Genomic DNA, 13,604 nt, shown 5'->3' on the forward strand with positions numbered 1-13,604 from the left:
ATCTGCTCATCTCAGAAGGTAAAACATAACCACCTTTGTGCCACTGAAAACTCTGCCTTCAGCCTCGACAAACCTGCCGAGCAAATTTGAAAGATTCCTGCTAATCGTTCATTACAAAGAGCCTCACAACTGTAGCAGTGCGAGCGTGCGTGAGGGTTCGTCCTCAAGGAGACAATACGTGAGAGTAGTGTGTTTCAGACAGTGTGCCTCAAAGACAAAAGGAGAACAAAAGCGTGTGTCGTTCTTGTGATGCTGAGCTTTCACTGCTTTCAAAGAAAAGCCCAACATCACACAAACTATTGATTTCCTGAATTTTAAAGCTGAAAGTTTTCTTTGTCTTTGTCTTTTAAACGTGTTTGTTTGCGTGTTTCTCTGTGGCTGTGAAGTCCTGATTTCTGTTTTCTCTCTCATTTCTAGTCTATGCTACAGTCCAGGAAAGCTGGACTCGCCCACACACTGGCCACACGGACCTCCCTGAAAGACGAAGAGCTTGTGAGTGGCCAAGTGCATATGCCACACACACACACACACACACACACACACACACACACACACACACACACACACACACACACACACACACACACACACACACACACACACACACACAATAAAGGTGTGAGTTACCTACAGGGAGACTTGTCACCTCGATGCCAGCTAATAGGGACTCACGCAGACCTCAACTTATTTTTACAAACAGTCACACACACTTTCTCACACTTTTTTCCCTCCAACTGTTTTCCTGCTGTCATTATCCTGCAGCCATATTGTTAATCTGTTTGTTGGAGATCCAATATACTGTAGGCTCTGGATTTTGCTGAGTCAACTTCAGACAGCTTCATGTTTTAATGGAGGCAGGGGCAGACTTCATGTTTGTTTATTATAGTTCATTCTGCAATTCTTTTCCATGCCTCGCCTGTGCCAAGTCATGATGGTGATTACATTATATATCAGAAGAAGCATTAATAATTAAAGTGCATAAAGTAGGTCACTGGATTTGGCAGAAAATGATACAGCAGAGGACAGGAGGAGTTTCAAAGGTTGGGATTTTCTTTTCAGAGTATAATTACACATGAAAAATTAAGAGCCTCTTATTTGGATGAAACGCAGTTTACTAGAGTCCTACAGTGTAGAAGACTTGTGCAGCTCAAGTGCAATGCTAAAAATAGACCATGCAATAAATACCGGCTCGCCTTATAACTGAGTGACTTTAGTTTTAAGGCCATAGGTTGTGTTGGTGGACTGAACCGTATTGATGGCCTCTCACCTTTTTTCCTATAATATATAAACCTTCATGAATTGTGTTGCAGACTCTTTATTTTGTTGGATTCCGATTCCAAGTTTGTTTCTCACCAATTCAGAAAGCCTAAAGGTTCATCCTGTGGCAAAAACAGTCGCAGACAAATGGAAATCAGAGGTGATAAAATCACAGAAAAGCACAAAGTGAAATCAAAAGGTCAGATCAATAAAAGTGAAAGTATTGATACAAAACAGTCATTTCTATTAGTAACTCCACTACACCAGCATCTCTACGATGGTAATTATAAAGAAAAGAATAAAGAGAGCATTAACAATAATAATGACTCACTTGCCCTCGATACAAAATTCACCAAATCAAACTGGGCTTCTTGTCAAGGTGTCCTCTGGTCTTGTATAGATTGTTCACCTCCTCCCACACTCCTCCTACAACATCAGAATTTAGTTCGTCAGAGAAAAGTCGTAGAATTTCAATCAAATTAATTGCTGTACATAATCAAAGCTCGCTGTAATTTTAAATGATACTTCCTTAAAATTACGCTGTGGTTAATTTTGACAGCTTTCCTGAATTACTTCTGCAGACCTTACTTAAATCAGACTACAGTGAACACAACTAGCTAATATATACTTTTATATAATTATGTATTACTAAGTGCGAATAGTCTTTTGTGCATTTCTGTCACTGACCTCATCGTCCTCTGTCTTGCCTTGTTATGCATCCTCGCCTTTTTGCTCCATATCAGTCTCAAAGTGTTGTCTGCTCCCTCCGTTTACTTTCTTTGGGAAATGTTTTAAAAAACCAGTCCTACTCCTCGCTTTTATGCTTCTTTCAGACGCACGTTCTCTTTATCGCTTCCTCTCTCTCTCTTTTTTCCTCCAACAGAAAAACCACGTATACAAGAAGACCCTGCAGGCTCTCATCTACCCCATCTCCTGCACCACGCCGCACAATTTTGAAGTGTGGACCGCCACCACACCCACTTACTGCTACGAGTGCGAGGGTCTGCTGTGGGGCATCGCCCGGCAGGGAATGCGCTGTGCAGAGTGTGGGGTCAAAGTGCATGAGAAATGCCAAGAGCTGCTAAACGCTGACTGCCTGCAAAGTAAGTAAAGTTATTAAACTACCTGACAGCTGAATTGTCATATTTATTATTGCTTCCTGTGAACTCGCTGCATCGCCTTCAGGAGCGGCCGAGAAGAGCTCCAAGACCGGGGCAGAGGACCGGACGCAGCACATCATCATGGCCATGAAAGACCGGATGAAAATCCGCGAGAGGAACAAGCCAGAGATCTTTGAGGAGATCCGTAAAGTGTTCAACGTCTCCAAGATGGTCCACACCCAGAACATGAAGAACATTAAACAGAGTGTGCTGGATGGCACTTCCAAGTGGTCAGCCAAGATCACCATCAATGGTATTTACTTGTTACTTCTTATTTGAAGTTAAAGACCTAAACAGTTGCCTGTTTTCTCTACAGAGACCATTGAAATGTTTACGGTAGTTTTAAACTGGAGTCCAAATGCCGCATTTCACTACAAGGCATCATTAATCTGCCTCTGCTTTTGTCTCACTTTCAGCTATTGAAAGATAAAAACACATTTGCACAAACTCTCCCCAACATTTTCAGACTCCTGTTAGGAGCAAATTTCTTGCAGACATCCAGGAAAAGTAATTCCCAGATTCTTTTCACTCTAGTAAAATGTAAAGGTTCCCTTTTATTATTGACCCTTTAAAGCCGGTCGGAGCAGAAACGCTCCATTTTGCCTAACTATTTTTAAATCTCGGTAGCACTGCAATCACGTGAGCTAGCGCAATATTTTTTTCTGCATATGAAACCGGAGGAGTTGTACTTACATCTTATGCCATCAGCTTGTCCTCGGTCACGGTTTCCTTCCACATATAGCTTTGCAAAAGCTGCATAAAAAGCACTTGCAGCAACAAAAACATAATATTCCAGAAACACGCTTTGCAGATCCGATCAGCTGTTCATAACACTTCCTATGTCCATCAGCGTGAACCATTGCATGTCCGCCATGTCGAAACCGGAAGTGACGTCATTTTTGAGGAAATGTAGTTTTTTACCATCAGGGCCTTATGAGCCTATATTGGTGTTTTTAAAAGTTATTTTTGACTTTATGACTTTCTGTGTCGTCTCTGGGATGCTTAGGACTCATATTGCACTGCTGGAAATAGTTTATTTTGATGCATATGCTGTTATTTTGCAAATTTGCATTATAATATTTATTTTCGTTTTTCCTGCAGTATATGAAAATTGGTGTATTTCAAAAATAAAACTATGAAGACACTTAAAATTAATTTCCTTTGGTGGGAAACTATTTTGTGCAACTTTTTTGTATTTACAGTTTTGAGGGATACGCCTCTTAAATTTCTCTAACTAGAAATATATGTTAAAAAAGCAAAAACGATTTTAAATTTTTTTGTAGTTTATTGCACTTTTTTGCAATTTATGTAATTACTATGCACTTAATGCAGACATATTATTAAAATTTGGGCTATAATGGTTGTATTGATGTATAGCAACTTGAAATGCTCCCAAAAATGGCTCCACAGCATGTAAAAATATAATATAAGCTCTGGCGGACTTGGTTCTATGGTAGGTCTTAAAGGGTTAACACTGACTTCAGCCACATTTAGTTTAGTGTATTTTAGTTAGGCCCCACATTAGTCAAAATAATCTCCGCTTATATGTGGAAAGTATACAGTAGTTACAGCACCAGCAAGACCTCCACAGGCATCAGTGACAAATATGAAACTGGTTTGGATGGTGGGTTGCAAAGTGTCTTGCAGAGGCAGCAGCAGCTTTAGTCAGGCTAATGGGTTTCAGCTAAGGTGTCAGCTGATATGGGCTGGGATCACCTGGGATTGGCTGAGTCCCTAAGGTGTCATTAATGTCCGTTAGTAAATAAATTCTTCTGGTAAATGCAAAAAACACACAGTGCCTTTAAGGAGGCCTAAATTTTAGTCAACCAGGCCTCAGTGCACAATTTCCGACACTTTCCCAAAGAGTGACTGTGGGTGTTAGAAAGTTGGAAAAGCAAAGCAGTTTTTTTCATGCATATTCAAATCCGATGAGAGTGTTAGGAAAGCTGGCACAGTTGTCGCCGACACCTGTGTAAACCTGCAGCTGTGTAGAAGTGAAGCAGAGTGTCGCTGAGCCGGAGCGCGACAGTTGCTAAAAAAATATCCACCCATATTCATAAAGCATCTTCTTTCCTCACACCGTCTACTGAGCTGTGCTGAAACTTTGACTGTTTATAGGAAGGAGTTACTAATTTGAACGGATTCACATCCCCACCTCTCTTCGCCGCACATCATCAGGACTGCCACTGTTACCAAAGCAACCAGACATATCACACCATATATTGGCAGCAGTGTTTCCATAGCAGCCATCACACCTTGTCTCCCCAATCAGCAGAGATGAGCTCATTTAAAGATGAGATACAGGGACGGGCGTGGAGCTGCTGCTTTGCTGAAAATCATTCATAACCTAATGGCTGTCATTCACTTTCCTGCTGAACGAGGTCTGACAAACATACTCAACCAATTCTTGATATGCAGTCATTGTCACGGCTGGGGCAGCAGTCGTGTGGTGGAATGAACGAGGAGCCAAGATGCAGATGGCAGTGGAGATGCAGGTGGAGATTTATTTACAGTGAAAAACCAGGTGAGGGCAGAACTGAATATAAACCTAAACTGGGAAAACTAACACAAACCGAGGACACGAGGCGAGGAACAGAGAGACACGGAGACATACCAAAATGATGCAGAAGCTTCACAGAGAAACACAGACGACGCGACACATACTATAAATACACACACCAGGTAACCAGGAAATGGCACACAGGAGGGGACACAGCTGGAAGTGATGGGCATAACGAGACTGACCTACAAAGTAAAACAGGAAACACACAGACTGTTTTACAACACAAAACTCGGGAACCCGAACAGAGCACAGAGGCAGGGATAATAAACACGACAACCAAACCCAAAGAACTAATACAAAATCAGAATAAACTAGAAAATAATAATAATAGACTCAAAGCGCTGGGTCACCGACCCAGGACCATGACAGTAATAGTTTTTTAAAAAGTACATGTTCAGAAGCTTTGGACGCATAATCTCTTTGTACAGTCCTCCTATCAGTGTGGCTGCTTGTAAGCACAAGAAAAGCTTTTCTCTGTAGTTGTAAATGGGATAAAACCCTTTAAACAAGTGAACTTTTTAAACACGATAAAGAAAAGGCTGCATGTGTCTATAAATTGATCAAGCTGTCTAAAACGTCAGTCATGTCATCCATCTGAAATACAACTCGAAGCGCTTTTAACTCGAACCCCTCTGGACTGACAGGAGATGCTTCACAGAGAGCTCTTTGAAGAGTCACTCGATTCCAGTAGGGAATAACCAATTTATATTCAAAATGCTCTTTAGCACAGAGACGTGGCCACTAAATGAACAGACAGCAAATATATGACTGGAACGTTATGGCTCATAACAGCATATTAATCGTACATTCGAACATACATCTCGTTAATCGACATTTTATTTGGGAAAAAACAGGAAACAAATGTTAAAGTGAGAAAACGGACCATTTAAAGAAATTGGGTAATTTTGATTTTGATGACATCATGTTTCCCACTGTGTGCAAACATCTGGGAACTGAGGAGACCACCTGCTGGACTAACAGGAGAACAATGTTGTCCTGTTCTTGTCTGATGGAAGATTCCTGCTGCTTCACAGTCCTGGGTCTTCTTTGCTGTAGTTTTAGTTTCGCGATGATGCAAATGTTCAGCACCCAGACTCTTCTACTGTGAAGCCGTGCTGTTGTTGTCTTGCTGAAATACACAAAACCTTCCCTGGAGAGAAGCAGGAGAAAGTCATCTGGCTGGGAGCATATGTTGAGCTAAAACCTCCTGAGCCCACGGAGCGATGCATGTGAATGCAGTTAAAAGGCTTTGCCCGTTATGCACAGAGATTTTTCAAGTTTCTCAGACTCTTTCAGTGATATTAGGCACTAATAATGGGATTTACATCATTCTGAATTTGTTCCACAATTTACTTTTCCAGACATTTGTTGCTCAATCCCAACTTTTTGGAGACGTGTTGCTGCCCTTGAATATGGTACATTTTCTAAGCTCAAATATTTAATTTGTTTTTTATGTTCTATTATAAATAAAATATGGGTATGCGACTGTCAAAGAATTCTAATTTACTCAGCCTCCCAGCTTTTTTGGTGAATCTGGCATCAACAATGCGTTTTCTTCTGCTGAACTGCTGCTCGCGGGATGATTTTAGTATTTCAGGCCATTCTCTGTAAACTGTAGAGATGGCTGTGCAGGAAAATCCCAGCAGATCAGCAGTTTGTGAAATACTCAGACCAGCCTGTCCACAACTAACAACCATCCAAGTCCCTTAAATCACCTTTCTTACTCATTCTGATGCTCAGTTTGAACTTCAGCAGCTCATCTTGACTATGTCTGCATGCCTGCATGAGTGGAATTGCTGCCATGTGATTGCTCTATTTGAACATTTGCATTAACAAGCACTCTAACAGGTGTACCTAATAAAATGGTTGAGTGTAGATATTCATAAATGGCATAAATGTGTTATTCTTTTTTCTATTTTTAAAATTAAAAACGGATGTGATCGCCTGTTTACATTTCATACATGAACTGGCTTTTTTCAAATATTAGACACAAAAAACATGTCACACTCTTTAACTACAGTCAGTGTTTGCTGTTAAGCAACAGCTATTTATGGCCTCGGACACACACAGGTTGTGCAATCGGCATCATTTGCTACGTTCTGAATGATGAGACTCACCCTGAGCTCACCCTGCATGTCGAATTTCTGTCAATAACCTTCCTCCCGGTCCTAGAAAATGTGCGTGCATGTTGCTTAGTTCATTTGTCCTCAGGCTTCAGCTCTAGTTAAAGTCTGCAGCTATGAATAGTTCCCTTCATTAGTATGTGCTGCAGAAATCCCGCTTGCCTTCTCACCTGGATTAAAGTGACAGTGAGAGATGGCAGAAATGAAGTTGGCCCTCCTTGGTACCTGTTGACCTTCCGTTGTTGATAAATGTCTCCAGACACAATTCAGATCATCCGTCTATCAAAAAATTTTGTGCCAGCTGACTGGAGAGAAGCCAAACAGAGCCAGGTGTCACAGAAGCGGCTTTTCATTTATTGCTTGGTTGTTTTAGGAGAGTAAGGTACAGATGCAGCATACAGAATGCAATGTGCAAAAAGGAGATAAAAAAAGATTGCATGCCATGTGCTGCTGACACTACAGGCTTCACTACGCTCTGGTGCAACAGTGGGACCACATCATAGCCTCAGGGTTTTTTAAAGCCTACTTTCACCACTTGTTGCACAAAACCTCGCGGTTATTTAAGATATTTAGTAAAAAATGTTACCCAACATCTGCCTGTGAGTCACGAGTATTGTGTTACGAGGCTTTGCATAACTGTGTGGGTGATATTGTGTGTTTCGATGTGTATGTGAATGAGAAACCGAAAGATGATGGTAGGGAGTAGGTGTTTGTTGTTCTTATGCAATTTTTATAGTCATTTTCTCTGCGTGTGTGTGTGTGTGTGTGTGTGTGTGTGTGTGTGTGTGTGTGTGTGTGTGTGTGTGTGTGTGTCAGTCGTCAGTGCCCAGGGTCTCCAGGCCAAGGACAGGACAGGTTCCAGTGATCCTTATGTGACCATCCAAGTGGGTAAAACCAAGAAGAGAACAAAGACAATCTACGGCAACCTGAACCCAGTCTGGGAGGAAAAGTTCAGCTTGTAAGTGCAAGTTGCTGTTTTCCTCCAGGTTTAAAACGTAGTTGGAGCTGAAAGCTATGTGCCTCTGTCACGGTGACCCCGCTGTGCAAGAAGATGATTTGTAATCGTTTTCCTGAAGGTCCCGCACATCCATAGGAAACCCACACAGATGATTTCACTTGGTTCGTTAGAGGTCTTTTCAACACTGTGTGGGTTTGCACAGAGTATTCCTCGTGATCATCTTTGCTGTGTTGTTCCTGATCACAGCATCTTTTTTAAGTACACGGAGCCCAGTGGAACAGATGTAAAGGTGTGCAGGACTTAGAAATAGCAAAATGCATATACAGCAGTAGTATCAGTATCTGTGGTTCCTTTGGGTCCAATGGGTTGTGGCCTTGGGATCATATATCCAGGCAGATTAATGCCTGGGTTTTCATCAAGTTTTTATATTGTGGTCTAACATTGTTTCCATGAGGGAGGCCTGACATGTGAGGTGTGTGATTGTGCCGCAGCAATGGTGGGCGGTACGTTTCAAAGTAACACCCACGTCAATGTCTAGACCAAAGTTTCCCAGGAAAATCCAACTTTAAAGGCAGCAGTCATGTTAAGCACGCCTCCTGTCAGTGGGTTGAATGTTGTGGATGTTCTGTTTGATAGAATTTTGTATGCCCTCCTTTGGTTTTCATTGACTTTATTATATAATCTGATTAATAAGTAAGGAATATTTGAACAGCTGCAGACCAGTGTGGGTCAGTTAGCACTAATGCGTCTTATTAGCTTTTATTGTCTGGTGCAACATTGGTAGCCCTCTCACTTTGTATATTTATATGAATTTTAGAGCAGTTAAGAAGTTTAAAACTTTCCTCTGTACGGATAAAGCACATAAGAGGAGAGGTTTGGAGATTTAAAATATGCACGATGTAAAGTTGCGTCACATGCACTTCTTCAAGCTATATTTCAGCTTTGGGTTAGGACATCTATTTTTTTTTTTTTTAATAAATATAGCCAAGACGAAAACATTTTTTTTCCTTCAAATTAATGAGTCAGGAGCTGCTGGCTGCAGAGTGATAAAGCATGTGGTTCTTAAATCATTTCAAACATATGTTTATTTGCTCTGGGCTTGCATATGCCTCAGCTGCGTGCTGCCACATGTGTCAAAACAACAGCCCACCCACCTGTTCCCTGTCTGCACAGCGAGTGCCACAACTCATCAGATCGGATCAAGCTGCGGGTTTGGGACGAGGACGATGACATCAAGTCGCGAGTGAAGCAGCGTCTGAAGAGGGAGTCGGACGACTTCCTGGGACAGAGCATCATTGAGGTCCGAACGCTCAGTGGAGAGATGGACGTGTGGTATACCCTGGGTATGTAGTCACTCAGAACTCAGAGGATTATGGGAATAAATGTCTCAGAGTGTTTGTTTGTCATCTAAGACCTAAAGAGCATCTCAAATTCAACTCTGAGTGATGTTTCACTTCAGAGTAATTGTGTCTGTGTTTTTCTCTACTTACAGAAAAGAGGACAGACAAGTCGGCGGTGTCTGGTGCCATCCGTCTTCAGATCAGCGTGGAGATTGAGGGAGAGGAGAAGGTGGCGCCCTACCACGTGCAGTACATGTGCCTTCATGAGGTAAAGGACATCAAACATGTCGTGGGGACACTGACTGTATTTGTTAAACAGTTTGCTATGCTATAGTTTCTATTCAGATGAAGCTATCAACAAAGAAATGGTTAAAACAGCTTTCACAATTTACCACATAAAAGAGAGACCACGGCACGAGCACAACGATTATGGTCGTGTGCGATAAGTCTGTTTACAATTGAACGGGGTCAGGTTGACAATTACATGCAGTCTGTGTGTGACAATACTGCAGTCAGCTGTGAATAAATCAGTGCTGTGTACACAGAGACATTAAATCAGATTGAATTAAACAGAAATTCAAATTAGCTACTTACATTTACCAGAGAACTTCAATCTATACATCTAAAAACCACAAACCAGGCGAGAAATTTGGGTGTAGTGATGGATGCAGACCTAAACTTAGAAAAACACATTAAGACAATAACAAAGTCAGCTTACTATCACCTCAAGAATATATCAAGGATAAAAGATCTGATGTCTCAACAGGACCTGGAAAAACTAGTCCATGCATTCATCTTTAGTAGGCTTGATTACTGTAACAGCATCTTTACAGGTCTACCTAAAAAATCAGTCAGACAACTACAGCTCATTCAGAACTCTGCTGCTCGAGTCCTCACTAAGACCAAAAAAGTGGACCACATCAGTCCAGCTCTGAGGTCCTTACACTGGCTGCCTGTCCGTCAGAGGATAGACTTTAAAGTTCTGATGCTGGTCTATAAAGCTCTGAATGGTTTAGGACCAAAATACATCAGTGACCTCCTGACCCAGTATGAACCTTCCAGATCCCTCAGGTCATCTGGATCCGGTCTTTTATCAGTTCCCAGAGTCAGAACCAGACACGGAGAAGCTGCATTCAGCTTTTATGCTCCTTATATCTGGAACAAACTCCCAGAAAGCCTCAGATCAGCTGAAACACTCAGTTTATTTAAATCCAGGTTGAAGACTCACCTGTTCTCAGCTGCATTTGAATAAAGCACCAAATCCACACTTTAAGCTTAAATTTCAAAACTTACATTTAACTACTGATTTTATCTGTTTTGATTTTATATACTGTTGTTTGTTTGTTTGTTTGTTTGTTTGTTAATTAGTTAGTTTATTTGCTTGTTTTATTCAATTTTAAATCATGCTTTTTATTTGTTCTTGTTTCTAATGTCTCTGTAAAGCACTTTGAATCACCTTGTTGTTGAATTGTGCTATACAAATAAACTTGCCTTGCCTTTAGAGTCCAGCCAGAACCTCACAGGTTTGAAACTGAAGTTTCTCCACAAATAGAGACGCAGTGTAACTGCACAACGGCACGGGCGCTCGGTGACCTTGTTTTTATATGAATACAACCAGAATATAACCAGCTGAGTCACGTCTCCTATTGTAAAGAGACTCATCGCAGTCAGTCTGTGTGATCTGTCTGCATTTATTGACCAGATGGCAGATTGGATTGTTTGGAAGCAGGTTGCCTCCCACCAGTAACCCTGCACGCTCAACCTCTGGCCAATCAGTTGGTCACTGCAGCTTTTTGCAACTGGTTGCTGAAATAGAAAAATATCTGTGCAATCACTGATAAACCACTGATGCCATTTTTACTCCATTCTTACTGAAACATAACTACAGAAACAACAATAAAAACAAAACAGCTTAGGGGCAGCAACCGAGAAAGACTGATCACCTTCAGATTTCAGGTGAGAGGAGGGCACTGAAGGAATAACTTTTGATTGTTTTTGGTTATCCGAAAAGTCTTGGAACGTTTTTCACACCTCTTTGGGATTTCTGTTTGAAATGGAAATATTCATAAATACTTTTTGAGGATCAGTAGACACACGTCTGAGTCTGTTTGCTAACACAAAACAGATTCCTAAAATAAACAAAGTTGTTTCATGTGGTTAATAATTACAGTTACATTTTTAAAATTTTAAATCCTCTCTCTAGAATACGTTTCACTTTACGACGGATGTCGAGGGAGGCGGCGCGGTGAAGATCCCGGCCGCTCAGGGAGACGACGCGTGGAAGGTTTACTTTGATGAAGTGCAACAGGAAATTGTGGATGAGTTTGCGATGCGTTACGGCGTTGAGTCCATCTTCCAGGCCATGACGTAAGCTCTGTTTGCAAACTTACCGAACACTTGACTACAGTCCATCCAACAGGCTGTGATGTGAGGTAGATGTATCAGGAGGGGCTCGTCGGTATTATTTGTGGACCTGTGTGTTTCCTGCATGTTAATGTGATGGGAGGCATTAATGTCATGAACTATAAACAACATGCAAATTAGTTTATCTCACCTAATGAGAAAAGATGACCCCTCACCTCAGAGATTTCCCTGCTGTTTGGTTGGATCATTGCAGGCAGGGGCACAGAAGCACTCAGCAAGCATTCATACACACATCCTGGTTTAATTGCATTAATAATGTCAGAATTTGGGCTTAAAGGGACGTGTGTTGGTTTTGTGTGCTGGGAAAAGGAGCGCAATCACATAACGCAATCATGTGGGGAAATATTGAGTGAAGTGAAGCTGTAAGCAGAAGTGGGCCAGACTCTGTCCCAGCGGAAATGTGGATATGAGCCGTTCAATGACACAGCCAAATGAAAGTGGTGATTGGAATATACAAGAACACTGTGGCCATTATAGAAGTCTCACTAAGAACTCGGTGAACCGAACAGCTCCTTCACCGATGAGGAAATTAATTTATTCACCTGTTTTTAGGACCCTGTCTAACATTTCACACACTCTAAATGGTATGTGTGTATTTGTTTGTACCAAACAATTTATAATTTTGTGGATAAGTTTAGAAGCAATTTGGCATCCTGCAAAAGTGAGCTTCTAAGGGCTCCGCTTCAAACTTCCACACTGGGAAACATCAATGACATCAGGGGCCAGACACTTGCAGCTTCTGAGATGTTTTATTTCAGTAAAAAGAAATTAAATGTCAGTTTCCCTAAAAGCTTGTTCACATACATTATGCTCCACTTAACATATAAAAAAGTCATCATGTTAGTCAACTGAAAAAATGCATTCTGATTACGTTTTACGTGAAGGTTGCCGCACAGTTGCCATACAACTGGCTGTTTAATTAAATGTAATATATTATTTTTCCCCTCAATATGACAACTCAGTGTAGTGTCTGCTTTCTGTGTGAGAAAGTTTGTTTTTATCATGTAGTTTCTCTGCTCTTTACAGCCTCTGCTTCTCAGAAAAAGCTACCACTCGCAAATACTCATATTCTTTTTGCAGCATCTTCCACTGAATGAGCCATTTCCTCTGCGACAGTGAAACCTGGTTTCATCACTTTGAGATTTGGCTCAAAGACAGTTTTTTGCTGTAGCTGCATGCATCTTTTCAGTTCAGTGGCTTTCTGAAACCTCTCCACCCCCTCGTATGACTCCACATCTTTTGCTGGCGTGTGGATTCAAAATGACAACACAAAGAATATGAGATCATCTTGTGACGCGTGGATACAGGGGCCAGTCTTTAGAGTGAATAAAGGAGTTCCCATTCTCCAGCCTCCGTTAAAACTGGCTGCCTTCAGCATCAGCTTTCCTGTTTTGTGTCATTCTGTGTTTGCTACATTGCTGCTAAGATATTTAGACCACAGCCAAAACCAAGTGGACCAAAACTGATTCAAATGTAGCTATGGGGACAGAAAAATGCTTGCACATCTCAGATTTTATTCTACACCCAGGGTATGTTTGCACCCAACTCAAATCCATTTGGTCCATCCATATCCAGTTTCCTTTAGCTTTTTTTGGGGTCTTCAGAGGGAAATACTGTTTAACTCCCCCCCCAATGTTAAATCATCATTGGCAATATTAATTTCGGGTCCACACAAGAAGTTTCCTTCTTTTTTCATCTTCATTGACTTAATTTTTTGATCATTTCCCGTCCGTCTCTCTTTGTGTCTTTTGTTTTTCACCTTCTCATTATGTTTCGCTA

At 41.3% G+C, this 13,604-nt stretch overlaps 1 protein-coding gene across 3 annotated transcripts in view; it reads left to right on the forward strand.

The window, feature by feature from the left end:
• Positions 1-399: 399 nt before the first annotated feature.
• LOC113032925 (protein unc-13 homolog B) overlaps positions 400-13,604 on the forward strand; it is a 62,660-nt gene continuing 49,455 nt past the window's right edge. For all 3 annotated transcript variants that reach the window (XM_080287470.1, XM_080287468.1, XM_080287469.1), the window contains exons 1-7: positions 400-492; positions 2,141-2,360; positions 2,443-2,670; positions 7,920-8,061; positions 9,235-9,404; positions 9,554-9,669; positions 11,605-11,768. In XM_080287470.1, coding sequence (XP_080143596.1) covers positions 421-492; positions 2,141-2,360; positions 2,443-2,670; positions 7,920-8,061; positions 9,235-9,404; positions 9,554-9,669; positions 11,605-11,768 — 1,112 coding nt within the window. In that variant the 5' untranslated portion in view covers positions 400-420. The remainder of the gene's footprint in view (positions 493-2,140; positions 2,361-2,442; positions 2,671-7,919; positions 8,062-9,234; positions 9,405-9,553; positions 9,670-11,604; positions 11,769-13,604) is intronic.

This window comes from Astatotilapia calliptera, chromosome 12, assembly GCF_964374335.1.
Source record: "Astatotilapia calliptera chromosome 12, fAstCal68.1, whole genome shotgun sequence".
Classification (NCBI taxonomy): domain Eukaryota; kingdom Metazoa; phylum Chordata; class Actinopteri; order Cichliformes; family Cichlidae; genus Astatotilapia; species Astatotilapia calliptera.